General features: G+C 40.0%; 1 protein-coding gene across 1 annotated transcript in view; it reads right to left on the bottom strand.

The window, feature by feature from the left end:
* Positions 1-2,938: 2,938 nt before the first annotated feature.
* Positions 2,939-17,824, bottom strand: part of MARCH11 (membrane-associated ring finger (C3HC4) 11) — a 149,903-nt gene continuing 135,017 nt past the window's right edge. The window contains exon 8 of the mRNA XM_011947464.1: positions 2,939-3,594. Within this exon, the coding sequence (XP_011802854.1) occupies positions 3,272-3,594 (323 nt within the window). The 3' untranslated portion in view covers positions 2,939-3,271. The remainder of the gene's footprint in view (positions 3,595-17,824) is intronic.

Raw genomic sequence — 17,824 nt, 5'->3', positions numbered from 1 at the left:
ATATATATATATACACACACACACACACATAGAGAGAGAGAGAGAGATGAAAAATCAGATGATCACATGTATTAAGTGTTTGGGGCTAATAATGGAGAAACTGTCCTCCACTCCACAAGACCTATGATGTGCTTTCCTCTTCAGAATGATGCACGTTGCCATCCCCTGGGAGAATGAAAGCAAGCAGCATAGCCCATTTGATGCCCTAGTATTTCTATTGCCTCATTGAATTTGCAGCAACTGGTCTCCCACAAATGACCCTGCTAAATCTTACCACCCACTGCTTGAACACCAGCTTCTATATGAGATTCAGTCCCAGATGCTTAAGGTGGGGTTATGTCTTCACCTGTGGCCCACGGTCCCCTACAGGAAGCCTCACCATTACTGGAACACGCCTGTCTTTTGCTCCGCAGCTGTTCCACAGTGTTCTCTCCTTGTCTGATTGGCAAGTATTTATTCATGCTTCCAGACCATGTCCTGTCAGCTCGTCAGAGACACCTTCCCCAGCTGCCTTAAGGCAACGGACAACTCCTCGAGACTGGGACCTCTCTTAGCTCACCTGTATGTTGACACGTATGATGCAGTGCAGCCTATCCCCACACCCGGAGTCTTCCTGACAACCTGGCTTATCCATGCCCTGCCACTAACAATGCCCAGCACAGAAAGTGCTCCGTGTTTCTACTACAGATTATTGAAAAGAGACAGGCTGCATACAGCTTCTAAATCTGTATCATATTGAAAATGATTTTGAAAATAATAATTTAAAATATTTCCAACTCATTTCCTTACCATAAATGTTTTTGACATGTATGGCAGCCTGAGTTTGAATTATGGCGTTAACTCATATAGCATGATATTAAGCATTTTAATTATTTTAAAGCTCTAGTATTTCAATTATCTAAATGCACTCCCCACCCTTGGAGTGTTTCTTCTGAGTTTCTTTTTTTTGAGAGAGGGTCTCACCCTGTTGCCTAGACTGGAGTGTAATGGTGCAATCTTAGCTCACTGCAAACTCTGCCTCCCAGGCTCAAGCCATTCTCCTATCTCAGCCTCCTGAGTAGCTGGGATTACAGGCACGCACCACCACGCCCAGCTAATTTTTGCATTTTTAGTAGAGATGGATTTCCCCATGTTGGCCAGGCTGGTCTTGAACTCATGACCTCAAATTATCCACCTGCCTCAGCCTAGCAAAGTGCTGGGATTACAAACATGAGCCACCATGCTCCACCTCTTTTGTGTTTCTATGCAATCGTTTTCATGGATGGTACATTTTGTTGAGTGGAAATTCTGCCAATTTTTTATTCCAACATTGATTCACTGTGCGTGTGTGTGTGTGTGTGTGTGTGTGTTTGGTGGGAGCTGTGAAGACAGGATGTAGACAAAAGGTACACTCAAAGGGCAAGGTCTTGGGAAACGGAGATTGTGCGTGTTTGTTTTTTTTTTCTGATGGATATTTCCATCATTCACTTTCCATCATACAGTCTTGTCTCCAGCCATCTCCACCTCATGCACCCCACACAGTCATTAGAGAAAGCGGGGTTCTCATCCTCTGTCCCTTTTTGTTTTCCAGTGAGTTGATATGCATACAAAGGTGTGCATTAATTCAAAGGGCAGTGGAGCAGTGATAGTCCAATTTGTGTCTAAAGTCTCTTAGTCCAGTATTTTTAACACAATGCTCTCAATTGTAATGTCAACAGTAACCACAATTATCCTCTATTAAACGTTATGCTGCTGATGATCTGCCTTAGTGATGAAACTGTTCAGGAATCTCACCCAGGACTGTGCTCAGGGAACATCGGATTAAAACAAGCAATCAATCAAAGTTTGAAACACTGTTTAACATTCTCACCACCTAAATCTGCCCTTAAATAGTGGCTGAATTTTCCTTCTTTTATGATTCATTCTTCACATTTCTGCAAACTGTCACGTCCTTATCATTTGTGACACAGCTTTTGATTGGAAAAATATTATTTCAAGTTTTGGGAGAATTTGCTATGGAGGAATCACAATTCTATTCTGTGAGGTATTCCATTATGTAAACATGAACTATTCTATTATTAATCACCCAAAAGTTATTTTTAGAAAATAGAATGTAAAGCATTTTATTTTATATGATTTAAAATCTAGTCATTAATTACTTCAAACAACCAGCATGTTCAGTTCATGTTTCTAGGGAAAACATCCTTCCTGTCTTCTCATCTGCTCTGTGGTTGTTCATTAAAATGTGCCAATTACCTCCATTAGGTAGATAAGAAGGTAGAAAATCCCCAGGTACCCCTAGTTAGCAACCTGTTCCTGGGGAGTCAATAGCCTCATTTTTCGTTTCCTCTTTTCATTAAAAAAAAACTCATCTAGTGAAAGAAAAAGACTTCTCACTGCTGGCAAACATATTTCATAGAACTTCATTAAACCAAGTTAAAGGATTAGTGTTTAAACGATTTAAGAAGGTATGTAAGGTTTTACCAAAAGAAAATCTAATTAAGATGGTGCTCAAAGAATTCAAGACACTAATAATTAACTGAATTAATTGTGATAGGTCTATCAGAGGGCTATGCAAATGTTAGTCATTATCATTACTGCAGGTACCATGACACGACATTTAGGTGAGCTTTTGGGGTTGTAAGTATGCAAGATGCTCTGCTTATGTAACATGTACTGGAGTAAAACTATTTTTATTTCACTCATTTTTATCTTTCTACAAGCTCTCTGTTTCAGAAATTAGACAACAAGACATAAGTCCTAGACCATGCATTCCTGATGACTGGTTACTTCAACACAGCAAAAAGTCATGCTTCAGTTTGCCAACCAGCACGAGGTACAAGAGTGTCACCTCAGAGCTCTCTCTGTGTTGCAGAACTGACAGGCACTTTGGAATCTGCCCACAGCGTCCTGAACTCTTACCCATTTGTAACAGGTCTGAAAAATCACACACAGAGCGAAAGCTTTCATAAAAATATATTTAAAACAAGCAAGAAAAAATAGTTTGGGCCTTAAGGATAAGTTTCATTATTCTTTTAACCAAGTATAGTTAAATTATATGTATAATGATTTCACGTACCAACTTATAAAAGATGTGACAAACCAGACAACGAAGAACAAGAGGACTCTTTTTCTCAGAAAAAATGTATTTGCAATTCAAATGTTCATATAAAAAGCATAAATCTTAAAAAGTTCATAGATGTGTTTTTAGAAGTGCTATGGTTTTGCCATTCATTGCAATTACATTCCAAAATGTGCAGGGCGGTCCACACTGCATCACCTTATGCTTTTGTCACACTGAAGTCACTCTCATCACGACCTCCCCCGAGCTGTTATCTTCTGATAAGTCTTCATGAGGCCTCATCCGATTGAACAGGTGCAATAACACGTAGCCACACTGAAACCTCGGCGAGGTTAACTGAGTTGGGTGGACCAAGTTTCTGTTCCGTAGAGCTGTCAATGGCAACCACAAAGTCCTGCTTGTGGAAGATTCTCCCCGGCTGCTTTCTTCGATGTCTGTGGCTTTGTCATAATTTAACACATCCCAGTGCAAATTCACGGCTCGCCAGCGCTTAAACACTCTGTAAACTGCAGCTCCTTCATGAACGATGAGACCTAAAATTTGAGGAAATAAAAAAAAACCAAAAAGACTGGTGATAATCCAAGGTTGAGAGTGTTATTTTGTATACTAGTAAGGGATCAAAAAATAGTTACGTTATTCATCATCAGGAAAATATGGTATTCTGTCTACTCAAATATGATGGCTAATGGCAAGTTACTACCCATATGGCACAGAAATAATCCATTTTTGAAGAGTAAGAGTACACTAATATGTAGAGAATCAAGCTATCACAGATATAATTTCCTTGCTCCATCATGGCTCAGATTTTGCCTTGGGCACTTATATTGTCTTAGGAGAATAATTAGGTTCATTTATGGATTTAACACATAGTCCTGAGTGCCTATTGTGTGGCCAAGCAATGTGTTAGGGGCTTGAACCCAGCTGGCAATTTAATTTGAGAAAGAGACAGATGTTAAGGTCATTACAGATACTAAGGTTACTGTTTCCCCAGTTCCTGAAACAATGCCTGACCCACAGTTTTTAAAAACCATATAAATTTTGTTATTTGTATTCTCCTCAACAATTCAACAAAATGTATTGAACAGTTACTTTAGAGCTTTACGAATATTATCCCATGTAGTACTCATCATAGCCACGTAAAGTAAGTACTAGCACTTCCTCCGTTTGATCAACAAGGAAACCAAGCCTTGGGGATGCTCAGAAACTTGCTCAAAAACATACAACTAGTAGCAGTGGAGAGCAGGGATTCAAAAACAGGCAGGCTGGCTCTGGGGTCCTTGTTCTTTGTTGCTATAAAGCGAATCAGCTCTTTCCATGTTTCTGAGACAGACTCTTAGGAAAATAAAGTAATACAGCAAACTTGGAAACCGTTAAGTCAGGCAGGATGCACTAGCACATGTGCCATCTCCACTATCCACTCCAGATCTGTCACGCACCCTGCATTTCACACATCTACATTTCAGCATGTAGTCCAAAGGCTTTTGAATTTGTGATCCCTCACAAAAAAGTAGTCCCTGGGGAAGGTCTCTCCGATAGAGAAGTGAGGAAGAGCTCTTCTCTTTGAGGAGGCTGAAAGTCCACTGCAGTTGGTGGAGAGATCAACGAATAGTCTTTGCTAGATGAAGTACGGCATGTGAGCAGAGCATGTCAGCTGGCACAACCACGTTTTAATGACAAATTTAAAAATGAGCAGATCCCACCTTTTAGCAGTTAGACCTTTGGGTATATGCCCTAGAGAAACTCTCACAAATGTGAACAAGGAGGCAAGTTTAAAAATGTTTACTACTTAATTGCCTGTATTTGAAGGGAAAACCTGCAAGGCATCCCAACGGTCTATCCTCAGAAGAATGGACAAATTGTATGTAGAACCAATGGATAAGAGTAATGAGATAAAAGGAAATATAGTCATTTGCATTAATGTGGATACCTCTGAAACCATAATGACAATTCCAAAGTCACAATGAAAAAATTAAAGTTTCAGAAAGAAACAATGGCAGTGAATAAATACTATCCATTTTAATGAAGATACATATATAGATGGTAGACATATAAAAGCATGGATGAGAATAATAACCACTAAATTCATGGTAGTGAGGAAGGAAGGAAAGAAACAAAATTGGGAAGTGGCTTCAAAGAGGGTTTCAACATTTGAGTGTCCCAAACGTTGCATTTTTTTTTTATTTTTTATTTTATTTATTTTTTATTATACTTTAAGTTCTAGGGTACATGTGCATAACATGCAGGTTTGTTACATATGTATACTTGTGCCATGTTGGTGTGCTGCACCCATCAACTCGTCAGCACCCATCAATTCATCATTTATATCAGGTATAACTCCCCAATGCAATCCCTCCCCCCTCCCCCCTCCCCATGATAGGCCCCAGTGTGTGATGTTCCCCTTCCTGAGTCCAAGTGATCTCATTGTTCAGTTCCCACCTGTGAGTGAGAACATGCGGTGTTTGGTTTTCTCTTCTTGTGATAGTTTGCTAAGAATGATGGTTTCCAGCTGCATCCATGTCCCTACAAAGGATGCAAACTCATCCTTTTTTATGGCTGCATAGTATTCCACGGTGTATATGTGCCACATTTTCTTAATCCAGTCTGTCACAGATGGACATTTGGGTTGATTCCAAGTCTTTGCTATTGTGAATAGTGCTGCAATAAACATACGTGTGCATGTGTCTTTGTAGTAGAATAATTTATAATCCTTTGGGTATATACCCAGTAGTGGGATGGCCGGGTCATATGGTACATCTAGTTCTAGCAAACGTTGCATTTTTAAAACTGGGTGGTGGAGATATTAATGCTCAACATATTATTCTGTGTATTTATGGTGACTGAATAATTCACAATTTCAAAAATAACAGAGAATTTATTAGAAAAGTTCATCCAAAGTGGATTTGGGGAGTTGGGGAGACAGTAAGGAGGTCACTGCATTTACATGAAGAGCAGAGTGATAGCAGTAAGGATACGACAGAGAAATAAAGTAATAAATTCCCAGGGAAAATGGACAGGAACTGTAATGGAAGACAGAGGGAAAAATTCAGTCCCATGTTTTTAAGGCTGGAGGAATGGGTAATTGAAAGATTGGTAGTCACCTTCCCATAGGTACAATGAGGTAAGTGTTTTGAGCATGTTTTTCTTGGAGAGACTACTACATTTTTTTGACAGATAAAACAATGCCAGGTGGGTGACAGAGATACCCAGTCCTTGAAAAATGACATCTACCTAATGTCAAAACTTAAGTTTTGCATTAGTCTCTCACCAGGAGATAAATTTCTGATACATGTGACTTACAAGCATTCTGAAAATATTAATATAGGTTACAAAAAAAATACATGTGGTCTAACAAGCAAACACATCTTAAGTCCAGTTATTATATATGACCAAAATAATAAGGAGAAATGTAAACTTCTATTTGTCATAACAATTTCAAATAATTGTTTTTATCAACTTCTTTTTTCCAAAGGAATAATCAAAGTTGACCTAACTGACCAGATATTTTCAGGAAACAGCCAGAATGAAAAGTCAGTACTATCAGATTTTAATTGGTGGTTCTATTATTAGCTTTCTGAATTCTCCATGGTCAATAATTTAACATTTCGGATTCAATTTTTCCTCCTTAAAATAAAATTGGTATACCTAATCTTTACATTCAGCCAGGCAACATAAAGATAAATTGGAATTCATCAACTATAAAGCCCTCACATTTCTTCTGGGATGGTAATTCTATAAATACAAGACACTATTATTAATTAAAAATCAATAGTGAATCTATGTGGTGGGGAACACATATTCGCACTAATCACAAAACAATTACAGCCTGAGACAGGTTCATTCTGGGTAAGTACAGCGATGGAGGGTGCAGGGGCACAGCTTCATCAGAGGAAACCACTGACTTTGCAAGAGCCTATTCTTTTTTTTATTGATTTCCTTTGCAAGGCCAGAAATCAGATCACTTACTAGAGCTTAAAGTCACTTTCCGGAAATATATTCCTGGTAGCTCTTTTCTAAATATATAAATCTAACCAATATGCAGAAATCAATCCCACAGGTCTTTATAGTACGTTTTGAACCAAATTTAAAGAGAGAGAACTACTTGAAGTTCTCATGAAGACACAGTCCTTTTGAATTTCCAGTTCCCTGAGCTGCTTTTTAATTGCCGCAGGTTATGAATGATGTTTAGATTTTGTTTTATTCCCCATGAGCATTCAGAATTACTCCTTGGCCTCTGCAAGCTCAGATTTTACTGAAATGTAATGAATTCCATTCCCATCCCCAAGGCTGTTCTCTGTAACGTGCATTTTTTCCCCTTTTTCTTCAAATGCTGCGGAGTTACAGCAAATGCCTTTTGTGCTAGTGGTTACTAGGTGTGACTACTATGATCGGCAAAGCCAGGGTAAGGATTCATTCAACTCTGGCTCATTCCGTTGAAAATTCAACTTTTAAAAACTCTATTAGCATGCTTTCTTACTGATGATCAAATGAATTGTCACCTTGACATTTCAGGTCATATGCGAACAGCCTGACGTACTTTTTCATCTGAGTCACTAAGCCTACATGAAGCGAAAAGCGATGATCACTTCTATAAAATGTAAATACTAAATACTTAAGGATACTCGCTACATTATTAACAGCGTGGATATAAAAAAATGTGATTCATGGGACTTTAAGGTTTGTAGAGTTGAGGAGTATGTGCGTGTGTGTGTGGTTGGTTGGCTGGTTGGTTTTTGTCATTTTCTTACTGGTAATGTTTAACTGGAGCATCGCCTTACTGAAGTGCAAAGAAACATTTTTGTTAGAGATTAATCTTGAAAAAGCAGGCTTAAATAATTTCTGGTTTCACTGAATAAACAGTTTTTAATGTAAGTAAAATAAAATCTAAATTTTGAAGTGGTGTGTTACTTGAAATTCCTTCTGGTATTAGGCTATTTACCCAAATAAGTGATGGGGAAGGCTACCAAGGTACATATGCTCACATGCTCCATGCTCGTGCACACACACACACACCATTTGTCTATGTTTACTTTAACATATGAAATGTTATAATTAATACTTACAAAATTTATAATCAAATACAAACAAATTTTACCTCATATTAATTACCAAACCACTGGTCAAAAAATTTGATATTGTGTTACCAGTCTCAGTTTTTGTTTGGATAAGTTTGGTTGTTTTACATAATTCATAACGTAAATTTGTATCAAGAACCTATTCTGTGCCAAATTCTGTGCTAAGAGCTTTACATGCACAATTTTCATTTAATCTTGACTGCACCTATACAAATAGGTACTTGTTTGTTTGTTTGTTTGTTGAGACGGAGTCTCGCTCTGTCGCCCAGGCTGGAGGGCAGTGGTGTGATCTCAGCTCACTGCAAGCTCCGCCTCCCGGGTTCACGCCATTCTCCTGCCTCAGCCTCCCGAGTAGCTGGGACTAATAAATACAAACAGGTACTAGTTTTAAACAATGTTACAGTTGAGAAAATTCAGACCCAGAGATCTGTCCAACATCATGAAGACAGAAGAATCAGAGCTGAGACTGAAACCCAAATTTGTTTAAAATGTAAACCTCGAGTGCTATAGTCCCATCCATCCTAAATCTCCAAAGTATAGAAGTCTCTTCTAATCACAGAATAACCAAATAAAAGAGGTTACTATGGACTAAATATTTGTGTCCCCCAGATGAATTCATATGTTGAAGCACTAATTCCCAGTGTGATGGTATTTGGAAGTGAGGCCTCTAGGAGGTAATCAGGGTTAGATGAGATTGTGCGCATGGGGCCCGCATGATGGGATTAATGTCCTTACAACAAACAGAAGAGACATCAGTGCTTTCTCGCTCTCTCTCTCTCTCTGTGTGTGTGTGTGTGTGTGTGTGTGTGTATACATACACCAAGGAAAGGCCATGTGAGAGCATAACAGGGAGACAGCGGTCTGCAAATCAGAAAGAGAGCCTTCAGCAGACACCAGATACGCTGCTGGCCAAATATCTGCCACAAGTTGTGTTATTTAGCTTTCCCAAGGGTCATTTTGATTGAACAGCACAGAGTTTTGCCTTGCACTCCTTTGTGGTTTCATCAGGGGCTTGCATTTCCTGGGAGGACTGGGGGTGAGTGTGGCTTCCCAGGCAAAGCTCTCATCATCTACAGTGTTGTTTTCAAATAAGCCTTGCCAACTCTTTTCTCTCTGTGAGTGGGAAGGGAGGGGAGGGGAGGGAGTGGCTGCTTCACCTGCACTCCTAGAGGTATAAATAATGTCAGTGACACACAAGGATGGTAAAGATGGAAACTAACTGTATAAACTTTGCTTACCTCGCAAACTCCAGAACTTAATTTACTCAAGTTTTAAATGAGTGATGCAGTTTACCTACAGTCTCAATACATCTCATATATGTATACACCCAAACTCTGTAATACATAGATACAACCCCATGTCATTCTGAGAAGTCAGTGTGCACAGGAAGCAAATTGGGACTTCGGGCTCTGTTTAATCCCATGTGCTAGAAGAGCATTTTAGAACCCATCAAATAAACTGGTGCCACTTTTGACTCCTTAATTTCTGCTGCTACTTGGTGAAAGCCAGAGCATGGTTGCTTCAAAGAGGATTAATCAAACAAGGCTGTGGCCCAAGACACCCTTTGTTGTGATGACCTTTGCTAGAACATAATACAATGCATGAATCCTCCTGACACTGTTTCTTAATCTGCCCCAAACTTAAATGTCCAGGAGTTGTGGAAACTTAGATGTGAGTGTAGAGGTAATCACTTTAAAAGTCACTAATCTATTGCTGGGTCTTGTTAATACGCATCAAACAATAACCACAAGTCATGGTTACTTCCATATGTACAGAATTTTTTTTGTTGGACTGAACTATATATGAAGCTATAGACAGATAACTGTATATGAACTATAAATAAATATAATATGAAGTAATATATATATAATATACATAGAACTATATCTGAATATATTTTCAAAACATGCAAAAGATAAAATGTAAAGATGTAAAGACTGAAAGATATACACATGTCATCACAAAAGTCACTAAGCTCACAAAACAAAGCTGTCATAAATTGATATCCTAAAACCCAGATATCTGGGAACTACAATGTCTTAATTATATATGAGCATTTTATGAATATGCATCTCCACTGTTGTCCATATAAAAACAAATAATGTAAAAGAGTAGCCCACATAAAATGTACTTATAAACTGTACCCTAGAACAGATGGACTTCATAGATATTTCTAAAACATTCTACCCAACAACTGCAGAACATACATTTCGTTCATCAGCACATGGAACATTCTCCAAGATAGGACCATATGATAGGCCACAGAACAAGTCTCAACAAATTTAAGAAAGAAAATGAAATCATATCAAGTACTGTCTCAGACCACAGTGGAATAAAATTGGAAGTCAATTCCAAAAGGAATACTCAAAACCATGCAAATACATAGAGATTAAATAACCTGCTCCTGAATGATCGTTGAGTCACAATGAAATATAGACAGAAATTTAAAAATTCTTTGAACTGAACAATACTATTGACACAACCTATCAAAACCTCTGGGACACAGCCAAAGTGGTCCTAAGAGGAAAGTTCATAGCATTAAATGCCTACATCAAAAAGTCTGAAAGAGAATAAATAGGCAATCTAAGGTCACACCTCAACAAACTAGAGAAAAAACAACAAACAAAAACCCAAATCCAGCAGAAGAAAAGAAATAACCAAGATGAGAGCAGAAGTAAATGGAACTGAAACAAAAATACAAAAGATAAATGAAACAAAAAGCTGGTTCTTTGAAAAGATAAACAACATTGATAGACCATTAGCAAGATGAACCAAGATATGGTGGTTTTTCTATTGTTGACTATAAATGGTATAGAGCTTTGCTCTTCTCAGAATGACCTAGAACCATGTAAAATTCATAGAACCAGGTTGAGAACAGCATGTTGATCATCACAGCTCAAGGGCTCAAATACAGATGCATCATTACCGTTGATAAAATAAAAGCCTCTCTGCAAGAAACATGATAGGGACAATGAATTATTGTGAAACTTACCATGACAAAAAACCCTTGACACGAAGGGGTTGGCTGATTTCTAAATATTGATGATCCAACTCACCCCACCCCCAAGTAGATAAAAGCACACATGAAGAAATGATCAATGCAATAATGAAGATCCTAATGATGTCAGAGTTTCTCCAAGAGCACACACAAGAAAATCAGTGTTCATTCTATGACACTGCCACTGTCTATGTCCTCCTGTATGCTTCATGAAGTCTGCAGCTATCGGCCTGGACGCAAAAAAGCACATCTGTGCTGGATCTCCAAAGCTGATGACACCACTGCTTGAAAAAACAGGATGGCAAAGTCCAATTGTCAGATGGAGTCTCATCTTTTACTAATTGGCAGTGAATGAAGCACACCCATTTCTGAAAGGTTCTGACACAGGTTACATTTGTCCTTGTCTTGCCATCCCTGTTTTAGTTAATGACCATCTCCCACATCAATTAAAACAGAAGCCTAGGAGACACCATGACTCCTCTTTCCTCTTGCACAAACTTCTGTTGATTCTGTCTTCTTGGCAAACCTGAGCTGAAAGCATAAGACGGATAATTTCCTGGAATGTCGGCTCTTACATTTGCATAATCAAGTATTAATTATGCTTCAAGATCCAGATTCTCTCATAATTTCTTCTCTGATGTACTCAAATAAAATAAATCTTTCCCTCCTTCTACTGCCCACCACTGTACACAGGAAATATCCGCACTGATTTCCTTACTACCTGTACTATAACAATTTGCTTCTATGCCTGAAATTCCTAATCATCTGTGTGCTCCCTGACAACAGAACCATGTCTTATTTGCCTTGGGGAACCTGTTCCTATCTTAATATCCAGGTCAAAACTCAGTCTTTGCTGAAAGAGAGGGAGAGAGAGAGGAGAGTAGCCATCACTGGGATCCGTCACGAGGAATGACTTAATCTAGTTGTGAGTGCTCTATGAAAATAGAAAAAGATCTGTGAAAATACAAAGGAAAATAGAAAAGGATTGTTCTTTGAAAGGTTAAAGTAATATTTGCAGATGCCAAAGAAACAGAGACAGGCAGTTCAAGATGAGATTGGAAAAGAGTTTAGGGATTGGGGCCCATAGTTCATGAGTGGGTTTTGGTCTTGGGGGTAAAGGTGGTGAGGGGAAAATATGGACAGAGAACATGGCCAGGGCAAAAGAACTAAAATTCTTTAAAAGGATCTGTGTTCAGCCCCAGCAAACGGTAGCTGCCTCCCCCACTGTCTTGCTGGCCAGGTCATCAAATGTTGGCCTGTATCAATCACAAACTGAGATATTGGGCTGTGCCCAGGCCTAAAGCCTAGGAGACAGGTACGGATTCCTCCCTGCTATTTCAGGCAAAATAGAAAGAGTAAAAGGAAACTGTCCATTCCTCTGACCTCTTGCCTTCCTAAGAAGCCAATGAATCAATCACTCATTGAACTGATTTTTAAAATTCCTTGTAGATGGGAGTATCTCCTGATCTTTTGATTAGTAACCCTGGAGCACAAACCCACTATTAGAACATTTAAAGAATATTTCTCAAAAGCTGTGAAGGCTATATATTATAAAAAATATGGTGTATCTTTTTATCAATTTTTTAAAAAATTGATTAACAGAACTCATAGGAGAGAAAAATTGTTATATTATGTAAGTTTCTTCCCTACGGTGCTCAAGAAAAAAATAATGGATGTATTTGTTTTCAATAAAAGAAATAAAGGAACAGTCCAATACTTCTATAGATAATAAATATAAAGATATCCCAGAATTCTCCTATAATTGGTGGAATGGACTGGAATCAGTTAAATTTTAGTTGAATGAAGTTTCAATTCTGTCTCTCAGTTCTTGGACAGATGAAACACCTTGCAGCAAAGGGGGAGCATCATGTATCACAGGAGTAAGAACGTCAAGAGCCTGGCGGACAAGCACAGTCACCGAATTTCAAAATTAAAAAGTAGTGGATGTAATTTAATCCAACCCTCTCACTTTGGGGAATGAGAACTCTGAGATCCAGGTAAGTGATGCAGTGCGGCTTGCTCAGGGGTCTGTACCTAGGAAGTGTCTGAGCCCAGAATCACAGCCAGACACAGGACGCCCGTGTGCTTGCTCTGCAACAACTCAGAGCTTAGGAGCCATCCTCAGCCAAAGCCAGTCATCACCGGTGTCTCCTCAGCCTGTGAAATGGCCAGTGGCCAGAGTGACATTACACTGACTATGAAGGAGATGATAGAATTAAAATCTCTTTTCTGTAACAACAAAGGCTGAGATGGGTAAAGTTTTCTCTGGCCTTTATCCTAAAGGGTACATTGCAGCATTTGGATAGGGCATAGAAGGATTATGGCAACCTTCACAATTTATGAATATAAATAACTCTGCAACCTAATTCAATGAAAACTGTATTTGACTTGAAAAGCCTATCAGTGTCTATCTTCTGTGTTAATTTAAGGTTTTAGCATGGGGAATTGCTTTGGTAGATTTCCATTTGTTTCCCACATTCTAGTATATGGACTAAAGCCAGTTCTTAGAAAGAGACTTTCTAAGAACTTTCTAAGAGACTTGGTGGGCTTTTCCTAGTGGCAAGTGAAAATAAATACAACTAATTTTCTATTTTTTCTCCAATGGATAAACTGTCTACTGCAAACTCACAAAAAATGATTTTAATAATTTTCACAGTAAACCATACACATATTTGTTGTTCTATTTTGGGGAGTGAAAATAATATTTCTAAAGATCTAAATTGAAATGTCGAATTAAAACCTGTTTATCTTTATGACTAGTAATAGGCTATTTCATTTTTGTTGGCTTCATTTTTCACTTCTCTTAAATCCTACAGGAAGAAGGCAAAAATTCCAAACAGAAACTACCTAAGTATAATTATAATAACAAATAATAAGTATAAAGTAAATCTAAGTATAGTTAAAATTTGTAACTCTTCTATTTCATCGCATGATATCAGTAAGGTGCTTATAATTAAAAACATTAATGAAATTTGTAACCTGAATATACAAATGCTCAGGCAGTAGTTTCCTTAATATTCTATTCTATGTCCTAGTAAGAAAATTCAAGATTGGGATGTGATTCTCTACATAGATAATTCTTATTAAGAAATTGTTTCACTCAGAATGGTGGGAAGAGAGAAAAAGGCTTTTGGTATAGTGTATTCCATGTTTTCCATTGCCCTTACTAATGTTTCCATTTGTTTTGGACTCTATTAATTTAAAATAAATGAATACTTTGGGCTTTCAAGGAAAATGTTTTCTCCATTTCTGATCTAAAATCAGTTCATCTATTATTTAAAAAGGTATTTACTCCCTACACCATGTCTTAGGTGTTTGAGACAGTAATTTAAATAGCTTCACTTTATTGTTTATATAGAAAACATTTTGTAAGCTCTTCAAGTTATTCAAGTCAGCATATAAAGAGGGGTTTTTACCAAACAATAAACAGAATTACGTGGGTCACCTTACTCATTACACAGGCCCTGGAGCGACAGGTTCTGGGTTCTTATTTTGGGTCCTGCTCGCCATCTGTTTGATCTCGGGGAAATTGCTTCATCGTTTTCTCATCTCTCAGATGAGAATGATAACAGTATCTATGCCTCCTAAGATGGTTGTGAAAATTAAGTGGGAAAATCGAGGTAAAGTGCTTAGAATGTTGCCCAGATCACAGTAAATACAATCTTAGACATCACTGGAGATGCATTTTTAAAAACCCTAAGTCAAATTCTTTCCTTGGAAGCGGCTGAAAACATCTATGGGCTTCATTTCTATGCTCAGCTGTGTGGTTCCCGATGGCCCAGAGTTGGTCTCTCCTGCCCTGCCGGCGCCCACCGTTCCACATCCTTAAGCATCATTTAGAAGAATGATCGTGTTCACATTCCTTTGAGAGAAAGTTCGTTGGTGCAAAATAGTACAAATCCAACAGCTCCCCAGAGGGGCAGGGTTCATTCTGAAAGACAATCCTCAGGTTTTCAGGTTAATGGAGCAGCCTCCTCTGGACCTTCCCCAGTGAGGGATGGGGACAGGTGGCTCTTCTTGTAATGGTGTGACCTCACTGCTGCAGTCTACTTTCTGCTTTCTCTTCCAAGGAAGGCTTCCCATTCCCATGTTGATTTGGCCTCTTACATAAGCTCACTTTAGACTTCCTGCGTATACACTCAGAGCTCTCTGAGGCTATGCAGTTGCTCCTGAGCCTCATGTGTTTGGAATTCCCACAGCCTGTCTTCTGGAAAGCCATGGAGTGACAGGGTAAAGCCTCACCAAACACATACATGTGCACACTCATATATGGAATAAAGCCATGGGAGATGTCCCCTGGTGGCCTCTCAGCTACCCTCCATGGTCATGGATGGTTTGACCCCTGGCTCTGGACACCCTCCATCCCCCTAGACCCATATGATTCAGGGTCCATGTGGATGGCTTGGCCTAACACACACAATCCATTGCCCTCTATTATTCCTCTCTTGCCCCAGCCTGGGCCTTGCTCTTCCAGAAACCATTCCAATTCCAAGCTCTGAAGCTTTCCCATCCCATTGCTGACAACAACTTTCAAGGCCTCCCACTCACCCTTCTTTTTTTTTTTTTTTTTTTTTTTTTTATTTGAGACGGAGTCTCGCTCTGTTGCCCGGGCTGGAGTGCAGTGATCGGATCTCAGCTCACTGCAAGCTCCGCCTCCCGGGGTTTACGCCATTCTCCTGCCTCAGCCTCCCCAGTAGCTGGGACTACAGGCGCCCGCCATCTCGCCCGGCTAAATTTTTGTATTTTTTAGTAGAGACGGGGTTTCACCGTGTTAGCCAGGATGGTCTCGATCTCCTGACCTCGTGATCCGCCCGTCTCGGCCTCCCAAAGTGCTGGGATTACAGGCTTGAGCCACCGCGCCCGGCCTCACCCACCTTCTTAATCTCAATGCACCCCCTTCCACCTCCTAAAGACTTTGAGGCCCTAGACTGCATGATCTTTTCCCAATGCACCAGCTTCTTTCTGGGTTTGGCTCCTTCCCTAGCAGCCTAGAAAGCTCAACCCATCCTGTAGCCATTCTCTCCTCACTTGAGGGGAAAGGCAAGGTTAATCTTGTTGCTCTGCCTTCCAGAAATTCTGGAGAACAAGACTATATCTTAACCCAGTCTCACCACTTCACCTCTCTGCACTTACTCTTCATCCCTATTGGGCAACAGACCATAGCCACATGGCCTTGTGGATCTGGTGGCCTTGCTCCGGCCTCAGGGAAGTGCTCAGTCATGCCATGATTCTACAGGGGGCTTAGCCTCCTCTCCCTAGGGCCCTCAGCAGCTGAGCATCACATTCATTGCTCTCCTCCAAGTCTTTTCGCATTGTGCCTCTGTTGTCTAAGCGGATGGCCACACTACTTACTTACTGAGAAACGAGGAGTCTTTTGAAAGGAGGCCTCTCAATGTCTCATTCTCTCAGGCAGAATATACAGCTGCCTCCAGCTGTGCCCACCTAACCTCAGGACACAGGGTCCCTCCTGTGCAAGGCAAAGCCCTTCCTGGGTGCTGGGCTCTTGTCTCTTCAGTCCCAGGGACATCAAGCTGCCCCTTCCCATCTCTGGATTTTCACTTTCTTCTGATTTCTTCTGGGTGTTTCTTTTCAGCATCCCCCCATGCCTAACACTACTATTAAAGCAAACAAACAAAAACCTTTTTTGATTCCACACCTCGCTCTGGCTTCTACCCTCATTTAACTGTGTCCTTTGTCAGCTAAGATTTGTGAACTCACCTCTGGACCCCCTTCTACCCATCCCAGCCCTTCTCAACCCACTGCCAAGTTCAGTGAGTCATTGTTGGCTTGATTTCCCCTAACCCTTCACAGGACATCTGGCACCGTTGGCCACTTGCTCCTCCTCCTAGAAGTTACCTCCTCCTCGTGTGCCTGACCCCACTCTCTTCTTTTCCCGCCACGATCCTCTCCCTCCTCTTCCTGTTTTTCCACCGCATTCCCCAAACTGCTGCTCCTCTCACCAAGAAATTTCCCTGCAGACACTGGTTTCAGCTACCAAATACAAATCTCCAGCTCCAACCTCTAGCCTGAGTTCCAGACCCTTAAATCTACCTGCATACTGGCCATATCCACTTGGATTCCCCAGACACTCTGCAAAAAAGAAAACATTCAGAAGGAGCCTATGACCTTTCTCTCCCTTAGCCCTCTTCTGATGGCCAGTTTTAGCAACTGATGGCCCATCTCCCAATCAGCCTCCGTGAATAACACTTGAGGGCCTCTTGCTCTTAGCCCTCCAACCCCTTCCATCCTACCGCCATCCAGCTGATCACCGTATCTTGTGATGAATCCCTTTTAATTCTAGCAGCTTCCCAGCAGTCTTAATGCAGGCCTAATCACTTGCCTGGGTTATTATAGTATTTCTCACTTTTTCATCCCCACTCTCCTTTGTGCTTCCATGCTACCAAACACCTCTTTTTAATACCAAGCTTGATCAGCCACATTCAGGGATCCTTCTGGGGCTCCCTGAGCATTCAGTTTGGCCTCCCTCCCGAGCTCCACCCACAGGCTCCTTTTCCTTACTGCTACGCCTCAACAACCGTCTTTTGTTCTTGCCATTCCAGATTTCACACGATTTCTTTTTTTTTTTAATTTAATTTAATTTATTTTTTTTATTTTTATTATACTTTAAGTTCTAGGGTACATGTGCATAACATGCAGGTTTGTTACATATGTATACTTGTGCCATGTTGGTGT

The sequence above is a fragment of the Colobus angolensis genome, unplaced genomic scaffold (genome assembly GCF_000951035.1).
Source record: "Colobus angolensis palliatus isolate OR3802 unplaced genomic scaffold, Cang.pa_1.0 Scaffold266, whole genome shotgun sequence".
Lineage (NCBI taxonomy): Eukaryota > Metazoa > Chordata > Mammalia > Primates > Cercopithecidae > Colobus > Colobus angolensis.
The sequence above is the reverse complement of the archived record's forward strand: the minus strand, read 5'-3'. Positions and strand labels throughout refer to the sequence as shown.